The sequence below is a fragment of the Lepidochelys kempii genome, chromosome 18, assembly GCF_965140265.1.
Source record: "Lepidochelys kempii isolate rLepKem1 chromosome 18, rLepKem1.hap2, whole genome shotgun sequence".
NCBI classification, from domain to species: Eukaryota; Metazoa; Chordata; order Testudines; family Cheloniidae; genus Lepidochelys; species Lepidochelys kempii.
In genome coordinates, this window is record NC_133273.1 from 15,104,153 (window position 1) to 15,129,780 (window position 25,628).

At 42.9% G+C, this 25,628-nt stretch overlaps 1 protein-coding gene across 13 annotated transcripts in view; it reads left to right on the top strand.

Annotated features, from left to right (window-relative positions):
- The window catches only part of RERE (arginine-glutamic acid dipeptide repeats), a 402,477-nt gene that overhangs the window by 108,911 nt on the left and 267,938 nt on the right, over positions 1-25,628 (top strand). For all 13 annotated transcript variants that reach the window (XM_073316831.1, XM_073316829.1, XM_073316839.1 and 10 more), the window contains one exon: positions 24,105-24,575. In XM_073316831.1, coding sequence (XP_073172932.1) covers positions 24,251-24,575 — 325 coding nt within the window. In that variant the 5' untranslated portion in view covers positions 24,105-24,250. The remainder of the gene's footprint in view (positions 1-24,104; positions 24,576-25,628) is intronic.

Genomic DNA, 25,628 nt, shown 5'->3' on the forward strand with positions numbered 1-25,628 from the left:
GGATGCTAAAGTCTTCAGCTTTGATCAACAGCTTGGGATGCACTGATCCGTCTGATGTCTTAAGAGTGAGACACAGGTGTAGCAATCATATTAAAGGCAACTTCAGCACTGCATACAGCCTATCTTGCCAGCCTGTGCACTGAAATATACTCTCCAGCCACAGGATTCCAGTGCCTTTCTTTGGCACTTCAATTTCATTTCTTCAGACTAAAACTGTTTTTTAACAACTTCAGCATTTCAATCATGTTCGTTCCCTCTGACCCTGGGTTTTCTGCCTATCTACTCTACAAGATTACATTCCATAAGCCTTCTATCTGGAAGTCACACATGAACTGGTTCTTTCCCCTGATCAGGAGGGTCCTGTGCGAGCATACCTACTCTCTGCTACTCTTACTCAGCTGATCTATTTCCTGGCTTTTAAGAGGGCCAGATGATCTTCAAGTGATCACCTAATGCTTAGCATCACAAGCCTCAGCTGATAAATGATAGATGGGGCTAAGGCTAGCCACACTGTGATAGACAAGGACTGCAGCTCCAGCCTGGTTTCAAACCTCCAAACTCCTTAGGCCTGGTCTACACTCAGAAATTAGGTTGACCTAGCTATGTTGCTCAGGAGTATGAAAAATTTCACACCCTGAGTGTCTTGGTTAGGTCAACCTAACTCCAAGTGTAGATGTGGCTAGATGAATGGAAAAATTCTATTGAGCTAGCTACTGCTTCTCGAAGAGATGGATTTAATTACATTGATGGAAAAATCCCTTCCGTTGATGTAGGAAATGTCTACAGCGATAAAGTTGTACTGCTGTAGTGTCTATATGGTCTTAGTTGATTCTTTTCTAGTTTGGAGAGTCACAGGCGGATGCTTATCTCTTCAGGAAAACAAATAGATTTCATTAAACATGTGGGTCTATGCTACGAGTTTGTCGGATTTAGCAGTGTAAAATCGAATTAACCCTGCACCCGTCCACACAATGAAGCCATTTTTTCGACATAAACGGCTCTTAAAAACGATTTATGTACTCCTCCCCAACGAGGGGATTAGTGCTGAAATCGACATCGCCGTTTCGAATTAGGGTTAGGGTGGACGCAATTCGAAGGTATTGGCCTCCGGGAGCTATCCAACAGTGCACCATTGTGACCGCTCTGGACAGCACTTTCAACTCAGATGCACTAGCCAGGTACAGAGGAAAAGCACTGGGAACGCTTGAATTTCATTTCCTGTTTGGCCAGCGTGGCGAGCTCATCAGCAGAGGTGACCACGCAGAGCTCATCAGCACAGGTGACCATGCAATCCCAGAATTGCAAAAGAGCTCCAGCGTGGACCGAACGGGAGGTACTGGATCTGATCGCTGTATGGGGAGAGGAATCCGTGCTATCAGAACTACCTTCCAAAAGACAAAATGCCAAAACATTTCAAAAAATCTCCGAGGCCATGAGGGACAGAGGCTACAGCAGGGACGCAACACAGTGCCACGTGAAACTTAAGGAGCTCAGACAAGCGTACCAGAAAACCAAAGAATCAGACGGATGCTCCGGGACAGAGCCCCAGATATGCCACTTCTACGCTGAGCTGCATGCAATTCTAGTAGGGGGCCGCCACCACTACCCCACCCCTGTCCGTGGACTCTGATGATGGGGTACTCTCCGCCATGCCTGAGGATTTTGCGGATGGGGAAGATGAGGAGGAGGAGGAGGACGAGCTTGAGGAGAACACACAGCACACCGTTCTCCCCGACAGCCAGGATCTTTTTATTACCCTGACTGAAATACCCTCCCAACCCAACGAAGCCGGTGAAGGGGCCTCTGGTGAGTGTACCTTTTAAAATATAATATATGTTATAAAAGCAAGCGGTTTTTTAATGATTAAGTAGCCCTAAGGACTTGGGATGCATTTGTTGCCAGTACAGCTACTGGAAAAGTCTGTTAATGTGTCTGGGGAGGGAGCGGAAATCCTCCAGGGACATCTCCATGAAGCTCTCCTGGAGGTACTCTAAAAGCCTTTGCAGAAGGTTTCTGGGGAGAGCAGCCTTATTCCATCCTCCATGGTAGTACACTTTACCACGCCATGCTACTAGCAAGTAATCTGGTATCATTGCATGACACAGCCTGGCAGCGTATGGTCCCGGTGTTTGCTGGCATTCAAGAAACATCCGTTCTTTATCTCTGTGTTATACTCAGGAGAGTGATATTGTTTATGGTAACCTGGTTGAAATAGGGGAATTTAATTAAGGGGACATTCAGAAGTGGCCGTTCCTACTGGGCTGTTTGCCTGTGGCTGAAAAGAAATCCTCCTCACAGTTAGCCACGCAGAGGGGAGGGGGAGCATTGAGCTGCTGGCGTTTGGCTAGCAGGGATCTTCCCTGATACCAGCCACGCGGTGGGGTGAGGGGTAAAGCAATCATCCCAGAGAATTGGATGGGGGGGGCTAGTTTGGTTTCTGCTGCTGCACGTTAACAGGAAAACCACACAACTAAATGGTCAACTCAACGTGCTTTTCTTGGTATGGGAGAGGAGGGTGCTGTTGTTATGAAGGTTGCAGAAGCCGAAAGACTATGGCTTCCATGGCTGTCTGCAAGCCGCATTCTGTTGCCCGGCACTGCTTGTGTGATCTCTAACACCAAAGCCGCAGGCACTCAATATAAGATGCAAAATGCGACCTTGTACCAAAATCACTTGTGCTATGTAATGTGAATAGTGTTGTTCATTGTGAAAGAGTATAGCCATTGTTCTGTAAAATGTATCTTTTTAAATACTTCACTCCCTTTTTTTTCTCCAGCAGCTGCAAATGTTTTAAGCCTCCCTCCTCCGTCCCAAAGGCTATCTCAGATAAGGTGGCAAAAAAAAATGCACGCGCGATGAAATGTTCTCTGAGCTCATGCAGTCGTCTGGCACTGACAGAGCTCAACAGAATGTGTGTAGGGACACAATAGCAGAGTACAGGAAAGTGGCTGATGAACGTGAGGAGAGGTGGCGACAGGAAGATCAGAGGAGGCATGAGGCAACGCTGGGGCTACTGCAGGATCAAACGGACATGATCTGGCGTCTGGTGGAGGTTCATGAACGGCAGCAGGATCACAGACTGCTGCTGCAGCCTCTGTTTAACCGTCCTCCCTCCTCCCCAAGTTCCATAGCCTCCTCATCCAGACTCCCAAGAACGCAGGGGGAGGCTCTGGGCACCCAACCACTCCACCCCAGTGGACAGCCCAAGCAACAGAAGGCTGTCATTCAAGAAGTTTTAAAGTGGCCTTTTCTTTCCCTCCTCCCACACCCCACCTGGGCTACCTTGTGAGTTATTTCCTTATTTTTATAATCAGTTAATAAAGAATAGATATTTTTTAAATGATAGTGACTTTATTTCCTTTGCAAGCAAGCTGTGATCGAAGGGGGGAGGGCGGGTGGCTTACAGGGAATTTAGAGGCAACCAAGGGAGCAGGTTTTCATCAAGGAGAAACAAACAGAAGTGTCACATAGTACCCTAGCCAGTCATGAAACTGGTTTTCAAAGCTTCTCTGATGTGCAGCGCTTCCTGCTATGCTTTTCTAACCGCCGTGGTGTCTGGCTACATGTATTCAGCGGCCACGCGATTTGCCTCAACCTCCCACCCCACCATAAACATCTCCCCCTTACTCTCACAGAGATTGTGGAGCACACAGCAAGCAGCAATAACAATGGGAATACTGGTTTTGCTGAGGTCTGAGCGAGTCAGTAAACTGCGCCAGCAACCCTTTAAACATCCAAATGCACACTCTACCACCATTCTGCGATTGCTCAGCCTATAGTTGAACAGCTCCTTACTCCTGTCCAGGGTGCCTGTGTACGGCTTCATGAGCCAGGGCATTAAGGGGTAGGGTGGGTCCCCAAGGATAACTATAGGCATTTCAACATCCCCAACAGTTATTTTCTGGTCTGGGAAGTAAGTTCCTTCTTGCAGCTGTTCAAGCAGACCAGAGTTCCTGAAGATGTGAGCGTCATGTACCTTTCCAGGCCAGCCCACGTTGATGTCGGTGAAACGTGCCTTGTGATCCACCAGTGTTTGCAGCATCATTGAAAAGTACCCCTTGCGGTTTATGTACTGGCTGCCAAGGTGATCCAGTCCCAAGACAGGGATATGCGTTCTATCTATCTCCCCACCACAGTTAGGGAATCCCATTGTAGCAAATCCATTCACTGTGACCTGCACATTTCCCAGAGTCATTACTCTTGATAGCAGCAGCTCAGTGATTGCGTTGGCTACTTGGATCACAGCAGCCCCAACAGTAGATTTGCCCACTCCAAACTGATTCCCGACTGACCGGTAGCTGTCTGGCATTGCAAGCTTCCCCAGGGCTATTGCCACTCGCTTGTAAACTGTGAGGGCTGCTCTCATCTTGGTATTCTTGCACTTCAGGGCAGTGGAAAGCAAGTCACAAAGTTCCATGAAAGTGTACTTATGCATGCAAAAGTTTTGGAGCCACTGGGAATCATCCCTAACCTGCAACACTATGCGGTCCCACCACTCTGCTTGTTTCCTGTGCCCACAATCGGCATTCCACGGCATGAGCCTGCCCCAGTAACACCATGATCTCCAAATTGCTGGAGACGGCAGTTTTAGAGAAATCTGTGTTCATGTCCTCATCACCGCACTGCCGTCTCCTCCTTGCCTGTTTTTTTCAGGTACTGGTTCTGCATAAACTGGATGATAATACACGAGGTGTTTACAATGGTCATAAGTGCTGCGGTGAGCTGAACGGGCTCCATGCTTGCCATGCTATGGCATCTGCTCAGGCAATCCAGGGAAAAGGGCGCAAAATGTCTGCTGTTGCTTTCATGGAGGGAGGGAGGGTTGACTGATGACATTTACCCATAACCACCCGTGGCAAATTTTTGGCCCCTTCAGGCACTGGGAGTTCAGCCCAGAATTCCAGTGGGCAGCAGGGACTGCGGGAACTGTGGGATGGCTACCCACAGTGCACCACTCGGAATGTCGACTCTTGCCACGGTACTGTGGACGCACACTGCTGAATTAATGTGCTTAGTGTGGACGCATGCACTTGACTTTATACCATCTGTTCCCAAAAATCGACTTTTGTAAAATCTGAGTATTTTCGTAGTGTAGCCATGGCCTTAGAGACCATGGGCTAAGGAAAAGGAAATTAAATACTCTTTCTCCAGAGCAACAGACAGTAAAAGTCTGTTTTCCTCCATGTTCTCAGGGCTCTGAATGGTTAAACTCTATAATAAAAAGCATCTGTTTTACCTGGGTCTGCAAACCCCAGAGGTGCTGAGGAATATTTCTTGCAATGGCGTTGAAGGAGCCAGGAAAACCTTCCGTGTATATGACTGACTTTTCAGTTGAGGAATGGTTACCTTGCTCTTATTTTTCATGGCAGACTGAACATCCTTCTTAACTAGAGCCGTGTCTATACTACCACTTGTATCGCTCAGGGGTGTGAATAAAACATACACTTTGAGCGACACAAGTTTTGCCAGCATACGTGGTAGTGTGCATAGTGCTATGCTGGCAGGAGAGCCTCTCCCGCTGACATAGCTACTGCTGTTTGTGGAGGTGCTTTTATTATTAGCTGCATAGAGCAGCTACAGGAGCGATCTTACAGCGGCACAGCTGCATTGGTAGAGCTGTGCCACTGTAAACTTGCTAGTGTAGACACAGCCTAAGGCCTTTGAAGCCACATTTCATTCTGGCCCTGCAAATGTTCCTCTCCTACCTGAGAATGTGCCCATCTGCTGTAAAGACAACAGCTCCCGTTGTTTCTTCATGGTCCAAGGTTAAACCAGTGGTTGCAACTTAGTTGCTTACTGATCTGCAGCCAGTTGAAACCTTTTTTCAAGTCCTATAATGAATATTCACCATTGGAAAGAGGGCAGTAGCCAGATCTTCCCTTTTTCCCCTTTCACAGCTGTTAGTACTCCTTTTGACCTGCTGGTAAATAGAACACGGGATGTTCTTGAGCAAGTTTCAACACGTCCTGTTGCTCTTCTCTTGAAGAGTTTCCTATATAGAAACGCTATCAGGTCTTCAGAATAAAGGCTCCCCACACTCACCTGAATACTTTTTGCAGAGCAGATTCCCCTTATTGCTGAAGATGCAGGGCATGGTTTACTTTCCTCTCTTCATTCATCTGTCTGTGCTCTCATTAACTCATGGACAGCTCCTGACATGCACACAATTCTATTTCTTTGTGTATATGCATTATCATGGTCTTTGATTACATGATCATCTACTATTTTTTCCACAGGACCGGTCTCTCATTCAGTGCACAAAGGGACAGAAATAAGTCTGCACGGGGAAACCATAAGTTTGGCCATCCTTCACTTTGGAGTGCTTGACTTTAAAACCTAAATAATGTTCTTTTAAAATAGTTTTTTTGTATGTAATTGTACATTGTACAGCATGAAGCTAAACTGTGTGCAGTGTCCTACCTAAGCACAAGAGGACAAGTTAATAGTGCAGAGAGAGCATTTTTTTGCCTCAGTCTTTAAGGTCTTACAGACTTAGTATTCATATTTTGCATTACTGGGATGTTTATGTTAAAATAAGTCCCTTATTTGCTCACGTACTGTAAACATCAGTAAACCCATTCCTTATCAGACCTGTTCCAAGAAGCAGCTCTTTAAGTCTGTGGAGCTTTTCTCTGGCCTACTAGGGAAACTGAAGCACATGTGAAATTACTTGTTCAAGTTAACCCAAGAAGTCTGTGGCGAAGCTGGGAGTGGAACCCTAGCATCCTAACAACCAGTCTTGTGCTTTGCCAAGTGACCTTTTATGCTTCTCAGACTGTCCTTGCCCCTCTCCAAAGATGACTGGATAGGTGGGAAGACATAAAAGGACAATGTAATTACGTTTCTCTTTTATATCTTACAAGTGCTGATGCATAAAGCTGCATTTCATAGCCAACAGTTCTCTCCCAGTGGAGTCCTTATTTCTAGCTGGTTAAAGAGAACAAAACTGAACTGGTCAGATCAAAGGGTATAAAAACAATCCCCTCAATACTGACTTGACAAAATTAGAGCCTGTTTGGTTCTTTTGCATTATTTTAAAGCAGGAATAAAAGGCCACATGTATGTCTGATTAAGTTCAAATTAACTCATCACAGTAATATTCATAAATAATCTTGGATTTCACTGATGAAGCTACAGCTGTGCATGTGGTTAAATTTTATTCATCCCTTGTACTTTACTAAAGACCAGCTCAAGCGGGCACAACCCAAAGGCACATAGTGCTTTTCAATAATTAGACATTTAAGATATTTGTGATTATGAACGTACGCCACATTTTACAGAATGAAGATAATTCAGATTGCCTGCCCCAAAGAGCTTACAATCTCTTATCGAGAGGCCTTTTGAAAGAGCTGATGCTGCTGTACTGAGTATATACAAGACTTGTGGCAGTCATAAGATTTTGTTTTTCTTTTCAGTCATGTCTGTCTGACACAACTGTTAGACATGCAAGGTGCATGAGGTAATATCTTATATTGTACCAACTTCTGTCGCTGAGAAAGACAAGCTTTCAAGTTTACACAAAGCTTTTCTTCAGGTCTGGAAAACTTACTCAGAGACCTGAAGAAGAGCTGTATGTGACTCGAAAGCTTGTCGCTTTCACCAACAGAAGTTGGTCCAATATAAGATACTACCTCACCCATCTTGTCTCTCTAATATCCTGGGACTGACATGACTATAACAACACTGCATACATAATTGTTTGTTGGTATGGTTGTGTAAATTGGACATATTTTCCTTTTCGTTTTTGATATCAGAACATGAATTGACATCACTATGTATTCACATTCATAACCTGGTCTTCATTAATATGTTTTAAAACCTGCTTTTTCCTGCTTCATTACTAGAAAAAAAGTCATCTTACAGCATACTAAAATAATTATTTTTAAAAAAAAATCATAAACTCCATCCCTGCCAACTACTTGCATTCCAAGTTTCTGCCTGACGCAGTCCAAAATGATAGTAAACCTGGAGAAATCAAGGTTTAAAATGGCAAAACAGCTTAAACAAGTTTCACATTATGTGTAGGATCATTACTAGTCCTGCTGTAATGAAGATTTTGCATATGTCTGTATACTTACAAGTCTCTGTTATAGAACAGTTTGGCTGGTTGGAGAGCCAGGCAATACTATTGTAGGAATATTAAATTTAAGGGGTGAGAAGCAATTGTCAAACTTTCCTTTAGCACTTGCAGCCTTAAATTCATACTTATTTTGCCAAACAGAGAACCTAATGCAGTAGAAGCAAAATTGTTTGCAGAAGTCACTTTTTACCTTCTTATCCCTGAGCGACTCTTGACAACGATGAGGCCAATATTTGTGCTATGTAACTGGCAATCTGTTAAGAAAACCATATTGGAGAAGGTCTACTTCAGAAATTCTATGCCAGATTCTTCCCAAGAATTGATTGACTGTAGTGGAATTTGGCCCCATCACAACTTGTGGGACTAAAATTTCAAAATAGAGTTGGGTGTCCAATTTGAGACGCCCTAAAGGGGGGCCTGCTTAATTTACAGAAAAAGTGATGAGTATCTGGTTTGAAAATCATCCCCCTTTTTAAAATGAAAGGCACCCAAAAATCACTAGTCACTCTTGAAAATGTAAGCTGCAGGGTTTCAAATGAAGTTAAATCTGTGGAGAAAAGGAGGGAGAAGGGAGGAATCCATGTCTCATTTAAAAAAAAAAAAAAGGCAGCTTAGTTTCATGCTGCTAATCAGCCCATGCTGCTAATCAGCTTTATAATCAAAGGTGGAGTTTTTCAAAATGTAAGATGTTTAGGAGCTACTCCTTTGTGCACTGGAGGTAGGCAGTGTGTTTTTGTTGGAAATCCAGTGCTAATGCTGCATTTTTTGTACTTACCATTTAGCATTTTAGCCTTCATTTGCCTGTTGCAGTTTAAGATACTCTTTCTCTGGTGTTCAATCGTGCAATATTCATATTTTGCAGATGATCTGAAGGGCCTCTAATTTTTTATAAAAATATTTGTTTTTTAAACTTAAAATAAAGACTTCATCCATTTTGGTTTGTTTAATCCTTTAGATGCCTTCCTTTGAAAGTGTAAACTTTTAATTCTTCCTTGATCAAAAAATTAGGTGAGTTTTGTCAAAGGAACTCTAGTTGCATCACACACCTCTTTTAATCTGGCATTTGCTCAACACAGTGGCTTTTTATCTTGCAGTATGAGACTAAAAGCTTACAGAAGAATGGTCCTGTTGTGTTTAAGACTGGTAACACATGACCGATACAAATCTTGTTAAAAGATTTACGTCTGGCTCACTTAAAGAAAAAAAGGATCTCGTCTCCATATTGTTAGTTACTTTGTATGCTTAGTTGCCTTGATATTACTAGCTCATATTATTTCTGTTGGACTTGCTTTCACATTATCTTTAAAACCTGACTCTTTAAGCACATAAACCTCTTAGCTGGAATTAATGTGCAAAGAGGTGACATGTATGCCTTTCCCGCTGATAATGATTTCCAGGTGTATAGATCAAATAACTGGAGAACTCTGTTTAGCTCAGTGTTCACTGCAATTTTGCAATGTTAATTTGCAACTGTCCAGATCTGGTTATTCTAGCTGATGGCTCTCCAGAGACAAAGCAACATCTTGGTACATAGACCTGGATAGAAGACTGATTTTAAGATAAGCGGAGATACTTCTTTTCTAACCTGTGCAAAATGTTGAAAAAAGACCCAGTCAATGAATGATATTGGGGATTTATAAAAACTTAGCATCTGTTTTTGCTTCTCAACTTTATTTAATCTAATTTCTTTCTTATGTAGGTCTAGGCCAAATTACACCTACCTGGTTTCACATGAGGCAAGCTTATTGCACCAAGATAATTGCCTAAAACATTAATTTGTATCGAATGAAACTCCTTTTGTTCTACCATTTGTTTGGAATTGATTAATTTTTTTAAAGTGGAATTATTTTCTGGGGCATGGGTATTGTCTGCTACCAGGAGGTCTTGACTTCACACAGCTACAGTCTAGCTGGTTTGCTCAAATAGAGGTAACCTTTTCCAAGCTGACTGGATCAGGAACAGGATCCCGTTTCAAGCTTTTGATACCTGTGGTTTCCCTATTTGGGAACACACCTTTTCCTCACAGATGATGACTTGTACCCAACAGGGCCAGCGCTGATTCTTCACTAGGGGAGTCACTGGTGTCTTCCTAATAAATCTCTTCAGTATTTTAATACTGTTACTCCATGATACACGAAGGAGGCTCCCTTGACTACACACACTGATTGTTCAGGTCCATCTCTGCTCTAGGATTGACCACTGCAAATGTAAAAGCTTCAGCCAAACATCTGAGCATGATTTACACTTGTGTCAGTTCAGTGTGCCTACATAAGCCAGCCCAGTTGTTTAAACTGGTGCAGCATGTCCATAAATTTATGTACTAGTGCATTGTGGAACCTGAATTCCAAGCATAGCTTCCTGGAACTTGGCATGGTAGGAGATGCCTTCTAGGCAGCACAATGCATTGTAGATAATATCTGTACAGTTTGTGCCTGTCAGACATATATGTAATAAAATCTTTGTCCCTGTTAATGTTATACTGTATTAGATTAGGTCTAATGATTGCTTTCAAGTGTTCTGTCCTATCCATGGATCCTCATGTGTTGAGAGGCAAGGTCTACACCCTAATGTAACAGTATGCAGATGCCACAGTAAAGGTCATCAGCTGCAGTTATATCATTGCAGGAAAGACTTTGATCTTGAGTCTATTCCCATCATCGCTATATTCAGGTGATGGTGCTTGAGGAGGTAAGGGGCATGCTGTTGACAAAATATTTTTGCAATTTATTATTCTTCCTCTGTAGTCTCTAATGTGGTGTTGCTGAACTGTTTCCTTCTTGTGTGCTTCCCTCTAGGATGTAGGTATGGAAACAGTCCAAGCTGGGATCCCAGAAGAGGACATTCATTCAGGTGATTCCTTCTGGTCCAAACAGCTTCCCTCTCCTCTCTCCTCCTGCAATGACTTCCTGGAGAACAATAGGGACATACTAGTCCTCTGTGAGAACCTGGTGACCACTATAGTGCTGTGGGGGTGGTAAGTAGAGAGCTAGGTTTAACTTGAGTACATGTGGGGCTGAAGCTTTGCCTTTATGTATGTATTTTGACAAATGTCCCCTTACCTATTTTCTCTCTTCCAGGTCTCGGGGGGAAAGGTAGATGCAGCCACCTCACTGCCAAGGAAGCCCCAGATTCCAATAAAATATGTCTGTTGCTTTATTGATTTAATGCTATTAAATTCTTAGTCTGTGCTTGTGGGCCTGTTCATGTTTGTTTTCTGTGACTTTTTTTTGAGGCACAGATGTGCTGAGTTCTAGAGTTTATTTTTAATTTTATTTAAAATAAAGATTTAATTAAGCCACCTTGTGTCTTCAATTACTTGGGGCAGGGCAGGGGGAGGGAGTATTAGGGGAACAGAGGCTAACCTACTACTTGGCTCTTCGGGCTTGCCTGGAAAATGAGAGCAGTACTGAGCAGAATTGAATATTGTCTCTGCCTCTCTCAGGCCTGTCTGGAACCCTTGTATTCAGACATTGCCAGGAGACAGCCACTGCTCTGAGCTGTCTGTACTATGAGTGAAGGATGAAGAGGAAAAAGGCAGGACTTTGTTGAGAGACTCGATCTGGCTGCAGTACCTGGGCTTTCTGCTTTACTTGCACTGAAATAGTTCAAATTGAACTCCTCGGGCAGAGGCATTCTTGAGGCTTGGCTGAAGTGGGTGCAGTTGTAACTGTACTGGAAACCTGTGAGCGATTGAAAACAGCACTTTGCAAGCATTTCATGTGCATGGAACAACAACAACAATAAGGAATGGCAGAATTCTCTAGTTGAAGCAGTGTTCTGATCACCGTAGCAGCTGCCTCTAGATCTTTCTTTTCACTGGTGATTTTGGCGCCAATGTCCCCCCGCCTGTCATCCTCACAGACTTGTGAACTAATATCCATTTGCAGCTCTGGAGCACTTCTGTTTTAACAAGCATAAGAATATTTGATTGTTCCTTGAACTTATAGACAGCTCTATCTCTTTCCAAGAGATAGGAAAGAAAATTTTCCACATGCTTCATTCTAGCAAGTGCTCATCCAAACAGATTTTGGCTTGGTTGTCTTGTTAAATATTTATAGCTTTTAGGTAACAAAGGCCTTAGCCGTATCTGTTATGGCTCTGTTGGAACACCACATCCGCACTTCTATTATAAATGCTACTTTCAGTTATTTTTTTATGCTATAAAAATGATCTTGTTTGAAACGTGTGACATGGGGTCTCTTCCTGGGAAGATTATTATTTAAAGAAATACTATCAACATGAGTTTTGGGGAATTGACTCACCTTTAAAAATCACTCTTCTGATGGAAAAAAAAAAAATCCAGATTTTTTTTTCAATATAAAAATGGCCACAATGGTTTTCTACTCCCCTGCTATGTTTAAGAATGTCTTTTTGGAAGGGCCCAGGAACAGCATCACCAGTCTTTTTTGGGGCCCAATCCTTTTGCCTCTTTGTTTTCAGTCGCCTGGTGCTGTTTCTGTAAATGCTGTTTGCGTGTTCTAGGACAGAGCCTGCATGTGAACGACTGACTGCCAAGGCGGTGAAAGATGTGTCAAATGACCAACAAAATACAAAAATAACTTGTCACTAAGTGCTCCCAGGTGTGCAAAGCAAAGAGGGATGGGGGGAGATAGTTTTCTCTAATGTCTGTCCTAGAAATACTGTAGGTTTCCTGTAACAATTGTACACATAAATGCAGTCTTTCAAGTTGAGGGTCTCAAAGAATAAAGACTTTGACAATAAAAGACTCCAAGAGATGCTGTTTGTTTGATTAATCTCTTCTTTCACGAGGGTGAAATCTCACAATTTTTACCCCTCCCCCAGACCTTTAAATTTAGTCTTTCATTTCCCAATCCTTCAAACACTTACGCACGTATGTAACCTTTTAGTCACAGGAATAGTCCTGTTGACATCAACAGGACTGCCTCCATGAATAAAGTTGTGTGTGCGCGCATAAGTGCTTTCAAGGTCAGGACTTAACCCGGGCTGCTCATACACTGCAATGTAAGGCATTCATTTTTTCCTTAGCCTTTCTTGGGGTTTTAATTGCTGTATTACTTCTGCAATGCTCCCAGCCTGGCAGTAAGAGTCTGGAATTGAAACTTGGGAAGCAGGAACATAGGGTTGGAAAATCATTTTCCGGTCACATGGCAGTGTTGTTAAAACTGCCCTCACTGTATGCCTTTCATCTAAGGGTTTCAAAGCAATCTTGAAAACAAGTTAAAGTTCAAACACACTTGTGAGATAGATAAGTAGCATTTAGCAGATGAGTAAATATGGGCACAGAGGCTGATTTGCCTAAGGTCACATAATAAGCCAGTGGCAGAATTGGGAAAGGAATAGAGGACTCTCAGGGTAATATTTTCAAAGCACTGAGCCAATGGAGTGGCCAGTGTCAGACCATTCTGACTAAAAGTAGAAATTTTGCAGTCACTTACTCCATGTTAAGTTCTTATTTTGGGGGGTGTTTTTATTTTAGATGGATCAGATATTCAGGTTTTCCAAGTGGATTTTAAGCATCTGGACATTCTGTAAAACATGTTTTTTTTTTCTTCCCCTTGCAGAATTCTGATGACTGAGAATTGGAAGGATTTGTGTTTAGTTTACCTTCTTCCTATTAGTTTGTGTCATGGTGCGTTGAGCAGTCCTTTGTATCATATTGTGTGTTTTAACATATAAGATAGGTGCCAACAAGTTTTTTGATTAAAATCTAAATAAACACATATGCAAATACATTTGCATGTGCAGTAACTACTCTTTCCAATAAATTCCTTAAGGTTTTTTTCTAGGTATATATTTATGGTTTGGCACCACTAAGGTCCGAGTGAAAATTATGCCCTTTAAAATATGCATATGATGGTTTAAAAAGCAAAACAAAATCTACAAAAGTGGTTGAACTGTATTTTTATCCATGAGAACAGACTGATTCCAAAGGAACATTTTTGGTGCTGCAACATTAGCTCTTGCACCCTCTTTCTAAGGCCAATTTTGTACTACAAATTTTTGCTGGCATAGCTGTGTCAGGGGTGTGAAGAGGTGTGATGCCTGATGAACACTGCTGTGCCAGCAGAAGTCCCTAGTGTAGATGCAGTTTTAGTGGCAAAAGTGCGCTTTTGCCAGCTTAGCTTATTTTCCTTGGGACACTTGGTGGTGGTACTGGGGCTGGTAAAAGCTAGATCAGCAAAAGTGCTATTTTGTTGGCATAAGTTGCATCCATATGAGAAGTGTTTTACCAATACAGCCATACTGGCAAAGCATTCCTAGTATAGGTCTGGCCTGCCTCTATCTCCTCCTCCTCATTTCTAAAATGCTGGTGTGATTCTAAACAACTCTGAAGCTTTTGTTTGGTTAAACAAGGCTTGGGTGTATTTTTAGACTTTTAAGTCTTTGATATCCCGAAGTCTCAGACATTTTATCTTCCTTTCCTAACATCAGTTTAGCAAAGTTTGCTTTTAAATCCCCACAGCATTCAAACAAGCCTGTCTGTGCCTGTCCACACTTAAAGATACTTTTTTTTTTTTTTTTTAAAGTTCATGCTAGTCTGTTGATGTTGAAAGACCACTGTTAGGGAAGTGTCTGTGTTGCTTTTTTGGCGACAGCCATGTGATTGGTGAGCTGTAATAACATTTCGTTAGCTACACACACAACAGTTGTGGTCAGTTTCTGGGATTTTCCAAGCAGCTGGTATCTATAATTGAGTAGGTTTTATGGGCAACATTTGCCTGACTGAGGTTGAACAAACGCTATAGTATAATATGTTAAGTCATTTAAAGTGAATCATACTGATCCAAAAGGGCCCAGCCATTTGAAAAATAACACACCGGGGTTGGGTGAGGCTTGACACATTCAGTTTTGGGCTAATGGGGCTTTACTCCCATCAGGTACTTAACATCTTGTCTGCAAAGACAGGCTCAGTTTTGTCTTGAATTAGCACCCTTGTGCATTCTAGTAGTTTATTTGTCTGTGGCTCAAGTAGGCATGCTGACCCCCATTTCTATTGTTTCTATTGTTCACTTGGATTAAAGGTGAGGCTCTGGTGCTGCTTTTTTATCATAAATTTGTGTTGTAGTTACACTGAGGGGTCGGAAAGAGTCCTCCCCCTTGTTTTCCTATTGTGCACTTTGGAATAAGCTTAGTTGCTAGTTAGGTTGAACCCTGGAATGTTCTGCAAACTTCAATATGACTTTGTGTGCTTTGGACTATGCTGTATGGTGTTGAGCATGATTAACCAGGGTCTCAATCTGTCTTCTGGGAATTCATTCGTATCAGGGGTTACTCTATAATGAAACAGGCTCTGAGCAGCATTCAAGAGCGGAACGCCTGTTCCCTTCTTCAGCTTTCCTTTGTGTGTGACAGAACAGAATGGGGATAAATGGAGTTATCTGATTGTGTGTATATATAACTAATTTGCCTAAACACAGACTGGTGTCATGACTATCAAAATCTTACAATGTTATGTTCCAGTTGTAGGGTTAAATCCATTCTTGCTTGAGAAATTCTGATTTTTTTTAATGCAAAAACAGTTCTTTCCTTTTTCTTTGTATACCTCTCTGTTGCTGGAATGTGGATGCTCTCCATTAGCCTATACTGTAGTTCTTTGACCAGTTAGTCTCTAGGAAATTCCCTGTGGATGAGGCGGTAAGTTGGTATCATAGGCAATTAATACTCTTTGCCCTGTGGTGCTATAATATGAGCTTTTCAGTTGTATGACGACAGAAGCAGCTGCTTTGACGGTTGTTGTGTACAGTGGGAGTGAAGCTGCCAGTGAGTAAAATTACTGCAAACCCAAGCCATAGAGCTTGCCAAAAACCACTAAGATTTTCAATGTATTTACTTCTACTGTCCTAATCCAGCTTTAAACATCTGTGTAATTACTGGTTTTGGCAATATATGTGATGTATTAGCACAGTTTACTTTAGAGAACAAAAAACCAGGGCACATTATATTCTTGTAATAGAGTTAGTTTTATGGATTCCATATCATCCAAGCATAATTATGTATAAAATGCTAAAAGTGCGTAACCCATTGCAACATCTGTGACAGATGAATAACGTTAAGTAAGCAGATTAGTTTTGAGCAGTTTGCCTGGTATGTTCAGTTAAGTGTGATTGGGCCACAGCATGGTTTCTGAATGTGGCGATGTCTGTGACTTTTTAAAAAAAAGTTGTTAAATGTGTGCGATGTATATGTAATCAGATATCCACATATATACATTATTCTAGAAATCAGATTTTTAAATTCATTCTTAGTATTTTCCATTCTTTTGCCAGACGATTCCATCACCATATGGGATATCCATTTCCATCTTTAAATTGTCATTCTTTTGTGGTAACGGTTCCAAAAAGATTTTTTTAAGGAGCCAGGGGTGCATGTGTGTGGGGGAGAATGTGTTGACATTTATTGCAAAGGCATAAAATATCCAAGGACCTTGAAAGATGTTTGAATCACTGTTCATGTAATAAAGGATTAATTTATAGAGTGTTTGCTCTGGGGTAACCATGGTTTAATCTTAATCAGGTGCTTGCTAGTAGTTCTTGCCTTGCCTTGCCTTGCCTTACCTTACTCTTCTGGTTTTCCCATGTTACTTCTACACAACTATTCCCCCTCTCTATCTATCCAGTGATTCTAGGACTGCTCTAATGTGGTGGGGTTTTTTCATGGAGAAATAAAAACAGATGTATTGTTTCATGGTGGTGTCAGTTAATCCTCTCCACATTTTTGAAATTGTGAATTGTTCTCTGTGAGAATCCTAGGAAATGTGATCCGTTTGTGGAACGATGTTGAGCAGTGCTTATGAGAGGCTTTCATCATGTGCCTTTTAACAATACTTAAAATATAGATGGGCAGCTCCTGCACTAGATTACAGATGGACAAGCAAACTAGGCTAAACTCTGCTTTATGTGAAAGATTGTCCAAGCATATGTATGTAAAAAGCCTATATGAATACATTCTGTTTTAATAAACAATAGCCCTGTATGCGGAGATTTTCATCTCAATATTTTGCTCTAGTTTAATCTAAGTGATATATTTATGCATACAACAAAGCACTTGTACCATAAATATATCACTTAGATTAAACTAGAGCAAAATATTGAGATGAAAATTTTTTCCTATGGCACTGATCCTGCAGTCTTTACTTGTGGGTAGTCCTTAGATAGGCAGTCCTGTTGAAGTTCTGTATCCTCCATTTTTGCATGTCACACAGAGGTGGTATTCTTCTGTCCAGTACAGTACCTCTGATAGGATTATGCCCCTCTTCTTGCTCTGCCTGGCTCAGGTGCAGAGCAGCATGTTCTCTCTCTTTGGTAGATAATTTTGCATTTTCCCAGACTGGTGGGAAGCAGGTTTGACCTGTTCCTTAAGGTAATTTACAATCAGCCAGACCGAGTTCGGTCTGTATTCTGTGTATTGCTGGCCCTCATTCAGAGTTCAGTTCTCCTACAAAGTGAGTCATGTTAAATCACTCAGTTCAAGCCTTGCTCTGGCATAAGCATTCCTCCAATAAAGCTGCACCTTCCAATTAGGGCGCAATTTAGCCAGTAATCTCAAATGTTGAGACTACTCCTGGTCCCCCGCTCCAGCTGCCTTAGGCTATGTCTATGTAGGGTTGTCACGTGTCCGGTTTTTGACTGGAATGCCTGGTCGAAAAGGGACCCTGCTGGCTCCTGTCAGCGCTGCTGACCAGGCTGTTAAAAGTCTGGTTGGTGGCGCAGGCAGGCTTCCTGCGACTCATGGGAAGTTGCTGGCATCTCCCTCTGGCTCCTAGGCGGAGGGACGGCCATTCTGTGTACTGTCCCCGCCCCCAGTGCCAGCTCAGCAGTTCCCATTGGCTAGGAACCGTGGCCAATGGAAGCTGAGGGGGCGGCATCTGCAGGCATGGGCAGCACGCAGAGCCACATGGCCGTCCCTCCACATAGGAGCCGGAGGAAGATGCCGGCAGCTTCCGGGGAGTTGCGTGGAGCTGGGTAAGGAGCCTGACTGCACCGCCAACCAGACTTTTAACAGCCCGCTGCTTCCTGGGAGCTGTCTGAGGTAAGTGCTGCCCGGAACCCATGCCCTGAATCTCCTCCTGCGCCCCAACCGCTGCCCCAGCCCTGAGCCCCCTCCCACACCCTGAACCCCTCATTTTTGGCCCCACCCTGGAGCCTGCACCCCAGCCCAGAGCATGTATCCCCTCCCACACCCCAGCCCCCTGTTTCAGCTCGGAGCCCCCTCCCAGCCCCCTGCCCCAGTCTAGAGCCCTCTCCTGCACTCCAAACCCCTGCCCCACCCTGGAGCCTGCACCCCCATCTGGAGCCCTCACCCCAATCTCCTACCCCAGCCTGGAGCCCTCTCCTGCACCTCAAACCCCTCATCTCCAGCCCCACCCCAGAACCCACAGCCAGAGCCCTCACCCCTCTTGCACCCCAATCCCCTGCCCCAGCCCGGTGAAAGTGAGCGAGGGTGGGGGAGAGTGAGCGATGGACCGAGGGAAGGGAGGATGGAGTGGGAGAGGGGGCGGGGCAAGGGTGTTCGGTTTTCTGCAAATAGAAAGTTGGCAACCCTATATCTATGCTGTGCTGCTGTAAGGTCTCCAGATTAGCTCTCTCCCATTGACATAATTAAAACTCCTCCAACGAGTGGTGGTAGCTATATTGGCGGGAGAGCATCTCATGTTGACATAGCACTGTCCATACTGGTGCTTCTGTCAGTGAAACTTACATTGGTCAGGACTGGTTTTTTTCCCTACATCCCCTGACCAACAGAAGTTTTACTGACAAAAGTGCTCGTGTAGACATGGCGTTAGTCAAAGGTGAGGAGATGACTGGAATGCTGCAGGAGACGGACAATATAAACATAGATGAATTTGCTAAGAGAAGCTTTAGTTGCTGTCAGCCATGGGCCCTTGAATCGTTAGGTGAGATTTTAAATCCTGTTTTCATTCTCACCCAGAATCATGTGTGCATCTTGATACCTAGATTCTTTGTCTTGGGCGGTGGGGAAAAAACTAGCCAGGTTTTGTTAAGCCTGCTTCTGGCATCTATCTCCCCTTCCCAGATCAGCATGATCTTGGCAGCAGGTGTCTGACTAGCTGGACTGTGGTGGTGCTGGCTTAAAAACCCTGTCAGTCAAACAAATTTCCCCCAAATGGGTATTTTTCACCATTGGATGAAGAGGAAGGTTCTCACCCTCCAGCAGAGTCTGTAAGATAACTTAATACAGAGGGCCATAAACTGTATCAATATTGACGAGGTTACGAGGCTGACTTTTTCTAAGTGAAAGATGAGCTTCCACTCCTGATAGAGGAAGGAAAAGCTGACAAAGCTGCTTTGCAGTCACTTGGCTGTTGAGTATGTAATTTATAAAAGTTGGGGCTAATCCTGATACAAAATTGCATGCCATCTGCTCTGGGGGGGAATATATAGGTTATCTACAGATAAGTCTGTCTTAGGGGACATTTCCCTGCGAGTAGATTCTACTCTTGTCACTGGGGGAAGAAAGGTTATCTCTGTTTATAGAAGTCAGCAAGGGCATTACTGACAGATGTGTGAAGGTGGAATTTAAAAGGTCATTGGCTCTAGCCACATCCCAGCTAGAAACTGCTATATACTTGTGCTCATCACATGCCTTGTTAGAATGGCTTGAGGATTAAAGCAGCGGGAAGAAGTGGTAGCACCTTTCTGATTAGCTCGTGGGACTCAGGCCTTATATAAACTTAGCAGCCACTCAAGGCACTTTAATACCTCTAAATTAGGGTATCCCTGCAGTGGAGGCAAGACTTGCTGTTTGTTTTAAGATTTTGTTTTTCATGTCTCTGCATGAGATTCCATTTGGTTTCCTTACCTTTCAGTGTAAGGTTGTGGGTTGTGTAATTGCTTGCTGATTTATACGTAGTATGGATGTTCCCTTCCTCATTTGACTAAAAACAAAAATAGAACAGTCTGTCTCCTTATACTATACATCTTTGCTCCGAATCTTTGATCAAAATAGCCTTGTAGTTTCGGAGGAGAGGGATATGGTGTTCTTATCCCAGGGATGAGAGAAACAGGAACCAAATTCTAAAAACCAAGTTTTTGCATAGGCTTCTTTTCCCTTCCAATCTATACTTACCTTCACTGATTGTGTCCTTGGGGGTTTGAGCCAGTAGATAAGAGTAAACGCAGATGGATGGGTTTAATCAATCCTGAGAGGCTATCAAAATAAAATTGATGTATGCTCTATGTTCTTATAATAGTCATCAGTGTTTCACCATACAGAAACTATTCTCTCCACTTCCTCTTGTCTAAAGAGGCATCATATCAGTATCATCATGTGCTATAGAGGCTTATTCTTTGTCTTTACAGTTTCTGAGATGCCCCTGGGAACAGTCCCGGTTTGGATTTAAAATGGCTAAATTGGTTTGTTGCCCAAAATAAACCTTATATGGTATCAACAAAGAATTTATTTTAGCAGTTAACCCAGGGGAATTATCCAGGCTCTCTCAACATATAGGATATTTATCAGCATGCTGCTGTAGACCCTTGCCATCACTGGTATCTCTGATTTCTCTGGTCAATTGACATCTTCATTGCTATGCTCTTCTCTTTGGACTTGCATCAGATCACCTTGTGTTGGCAGAATGATGGTAACTGCTTTAAGAAGTAAAGGAGTTGGAATGATTTCTTACATGGATGATTGGCTTATTCAGGAAATGCCTCAGATTCAAGCCCTAGCTTGAATCATCCCAGCGAAAGCAATTTTGTGTCTTTGGGCATTTTCAGTGGTGGGAGTAGTAGTTAATAACAAGAATTTATTATAGCTTGTTTTAAGAGATTTCAGATGCACAGAACCAGTTTGCTATTTCTCAAATAACTTTTTAAAAGTCTGAATGTCCTTTTCTTAATCTTAAGCAGTTTCAGAAGGTTAATGTAAGGGGCATTGCATCTTTTGAGGCTCCTGATTTCGTGCTTGCAGTCAGTATCATGGGCTACATTTTCAAGCTGGAATAATTTAAAGCTACAGCTGATCCACCAGGGAATATATCTTTTTGGAAACTGTCATTTGTCCACCTCAGTTGGTCAGTCTCCTTTCATTACTGGCTTCAAAGGCCATGTATGCACAAGGAAAACTGATGATGATTCACCAGTGTCACAGCTCTGTTAGTGGTGGAAAGCTCTTGTGTAGGCGGGTCTTGGATATCTTTATTACCATCTTTTAACCTTGCTATTTTATTATTTGTCACGAAGAAACCACTAGATAAGTTCTTCGTTACTAGCATCCTGGTCTGGATTTGAATTGGGCAACCTAAGTGGTAAAAGTTCTGTATCCCTGAGAACCATCTAGTTCCCTTGACCATAACACTTTTTTATATCCGGGGGAATAGGAATATATTAAAGTGGGCAGACACTACCAAGATCCAGAAGCCATCTGTGTTAACGCCTCTTTAATTCCATTTATTCAAGGGCTGGTGTGCTCCAGTCAGTACCTTTGACTTTATGAACTAGTGAAGAAAATTCACAAGGACAAACATGGGATTTTGGTGTCCCCAGCTTGGGCTCCACTTGAGTAGTTTGTTGACCAGAAGGAATTCAGAGGTCCTCAAATCAGCTATTTACTCTACTTGTGACTTCAAATAACGGTGACTTGCCTCCACTTCTTGGGGATGTCTTTTATGAGGTCAAATATGGAAGAAATGAGTCTGTTGGAGCAAGTTGTTGACAGTTTACTGCATCTGAGAGACTTTGAAGGATTAGCCCTAAGGAATCAAGTGGCTGCCTTTTTGTACCTCCTTCAAGGTAATGACATTGTTCGCTGTGAAATCCATTGTTTTGTAATAGTACTTTTTTGTCACTTGAGTGGTGTAACCTCATCCCCATAAATTACATATTTGAAGCTTGAATTTCTTGTTAAGGTGACAGCCTTCCAGCAGTTGAAGAGTTAGCCTTGATTTCACACTGTCCCCTTTTAACAAAGAAATATTTTTCTAGTGGCAACAGTTTCTGGCAGAAGGGTGGGACAAGGTGAAATTGCAGCTGTACGTTCCCCTTTACCTTGATTCACAAGAGCTAAGTTGGCCTTTTGCAGTCTTTCATTTTTGGCTGGGGTTTCTTCTAGGTTTCACTTAAATTGAGACATTAATCTTTTGAAGTTAATAATTTTGTCAATGAGGAGCTATTGGCAGGCAAGTACTGGTTGATTTGAGGGTCTCTAACTTGGAACACTTTTATACTTAGAGTGGAATTAAATCATGATTTTGATTCTGGTGATAGGAAATATGTACTTGAGAATCACACACACTTACTCCTCTTTGCATCCTATCTTAACAATGCCTAAAGTTAGCATAACTGAAGATGCTCCCGGTCCTGGGAATGCTGGATAGGAAAAGCCTCCATTGAAGAGGATTCAAGGCAGCAGTGCGGTTGTCTTTGCAAGCCCTTTGCATGTCTTTCCAGGCTTTTTAGATTGAGTAACCTTTGTTTGTGGTACAGCAATTGGTCACAGAGTTCTTAAAGCAATGGTGCCTTCCTAATTTCCTTGACTACTTTATATCTAAGTGGTGTGGATTGCTTCCCATAACCCTCGACTGACAGATTAGGGAATACAGAGTTGCTTATCTTTTAATTTTTTGTCTGTCTTGGACCTACTCCTTTGGAATGTCTCCCTTTGAGTTAGCATATTTTCAGGAAAATAGTATGACATATGCATAACAATGACTGTAGTTCATATTCCTCCTATTGAATAATTTTAAGAAGTGCTTATGGATGCCTCATTTGGTGCAAATTCTGTTCGAGGCTTTCCAGAAGAGAAGGTGCCAAAAATTTTAACACTGTTGTTTGTGTTGCTGGCTGTCACTCAAAGATGTAACATACAACCTGTCAGTCCAGATTGTTGGACTTGAGTGTTAGAAAAGGCATTTACTGGTAAATTATTTCTTGGTTCCTAGCGGAGAGAACAGGAGACTAGTTTATGTAGCGGTGTTCTGTATTACAGGCTTTCAATTGACTGGTATTAGGTGATGGTGTGATATTTGGGTTTTAGGGAGGAGAGGGGGATTTCTTCTGGGGCGAGGGATGTAAAACTCTGTGCACTCACTGTCAAGGACTGGTTTGCAGTTTGAGGATCCTGGTTCATAGCTCTGAGTTACCACATACTATTCACTTGTAAATACTGTTGTAATAAGTATACTTGCCCAATCCAACCTTGCATTTAAATAAAGCTAAACACACATTACCCTAGTAATGCTTACAATAATGAAAGGGCCAAGATAGGTGTGCTTATTTTTTCAGTAAAGAAGAAAAGTAATTGGTGAAAAAGAGATACTGCTATTCATCCTCTGCCTATTCCATTATTGGTAAAAGAAACCCAAAAGCTGTATGCTACCTATGGTGCACGCAAGAGCAGCTTTGGGCATGTTGCCACCTTATTATGTGAGCCCGTTGGATCTTGCAAGCTAAGTGTGGTCAGGCTAGTTCAACACGTGAAGGGGAGACTTCCCAACAGATAATTGGGAACTGCAGTTAGGATGGGAATTGTGGTTGAGTGGATGTGGTGGTACTCTTTATTTTGTGTCAGCTCTGTTGGATATTGTGCTGCCGAAGGTACTGTTGTTTGATTGATATGTAAAATGGAAATCATGACCTTTTGTTAAAAATTTCCTGGTACTTGTGAGAATAGGGGCTGGGAAATCTTATATCTTGGTCAGACTCAAATACTGGTAATTACATTTTCTCTTCCTAAATCGTGTAGTTCCATTTCTGACCTAAAACTCTGTGTGCTCTCATACCTACAATGTTCTACTCCAAAGGTAGCTATATTTCAGTGGTGGATTAAATTACCTTTGTGTCTAGTTTGTAAGGAGCTTTGAGGAGCTTTTGGGGATGAAAGCTGCTGTGTAAACTATCTGCAAGGTATTTGAAGCTAGTGTTTCACGTATCAAACAGCTGCTTTAAAGGACTTCATGTATTTTACAGTTTTATCTCATGCAAACTGAAATATTTTTGTAGGTTCCTTTTTGATTTTCAGAACTGGAGGGATTGTGAGGGATTTCAGAGTATTAATTGTACCTCTCTTTTTTTCTTCTTTCAAGAGCTTCTTTAAAACGCTGGGGTTGTTGGAGTGGTCGAATTTTTCCTGGATTTGAGTGAGAAATTCAGAAGACTGAAGCCCAGGCTTACTGTCTACCTTTCACGGAGGCCCAGCCGTGAGAGGACAGAAGAAGGCACGTGGCGAATCATGACAGCTGACAAAGAAAAGGACAAAGACAAAGAGAAGGACAGGGACAGGGACCGGGACAGGGAGCGAGACAAGAGAGAGAAAGTGAGAGAGAGCGAAAACTCCCGTCCTCGTCGGAGTTGCACTTTGGAAGGAGGTGCCAAGAATTACGCAGAAAGTGACCACAGTGAAGATGAGGACAATGACAACAACAGTGCCACCACAGAGGAGTCCACCAAGAAAAATAAAAAGAAGCCGCCGAAGAAGAAATCTCGCTATGAGAGAACTGACAGTGGTGAAATAACGTCCTTCATCACGGAGGATGATGTTGTCTACAGGCCTGGAGGTAAAGAACCCTTAAAAATGTGCTAACGTGGACAGTAGTTGTGCACTTGCCTCCCATTTCTTGGCTGTCGCGTACAGCCCTGTGTGCATGAATTTGTACCCTGTTGGTTATAGCTGGGAGGGTGTGTGCTCTCCAGTCGGGGTCATTGCAGGAAGGGGCTAAAACACAAGCTAACCTCTTGGTCTCCTGTCCCTTACCTTTCCCCAAATTCTGGTTGGGCATGAATTCAAGTCTTGTTCTTAAACAAAACACCTGGGGCGATGTGGGTGGGGGAGGCCATGCGGGGCTGGAGCCCAAGAACGAAGCCCACCGCTTTGTGGCCGGAGCCTGCTGCCCCGCCACCTCAAGGCTGGAGCCCGAAGCCTGAGCCCCACCGCTCCTGGGAAGGTGGGGAACTTACAGGCTGCCTGCTCCTTCAGTGTTGTGCCCCAGATGTCTCCAGAGGGGAGCAGGGCCGAATCCCTGCTCACAGCCCCAACACCAAGGCAGCAGCACATCCAGGAGCAACAGGGAGTGGCTGCTGCTCTCCCCCCCCCCCCCCGGGTCCCCTCTCCAATCACAGCTCAGAAGGCTGTGGCCAGAAGAAAAGCCCCTGGTGCCACATTTGAGAAATGCTGATCTAGAATGTGAGGTGCCTAATCTAAATTCTTAGGCTGGATCTATATGAGGAAAGTGGCAGAGCTATTGTGAAATAAGTTATTCTGTGATAAGTGTTCAGAAGAGCTCCGCCTGTGGATGTTCTGTTCAGGAATTAGTGATTTTTATTTAGGAATAATTAATCTGGTTTGTGAGCAGAGTGATTATTCCTGAATAGTGTGTCTATAGGGGAACTTTTCTGAAATAGCTATTATAGAATAACTTACTCCACAGTACTGATGCCAGTCAATTTCTTGTTGTAGACAAGGCTTTATTCTTCACTGCTACCCCTACCCCTCTTCACTTTTATCTTCTTCCTAAATGCATAACCTCCCAGTGAGGGTAGATTAACGTGCACTAGACCAGTGTTTCTCAGTGCCGGTCTCTGAAATCTCCTGGGCACAGTTTAGGAAGGCA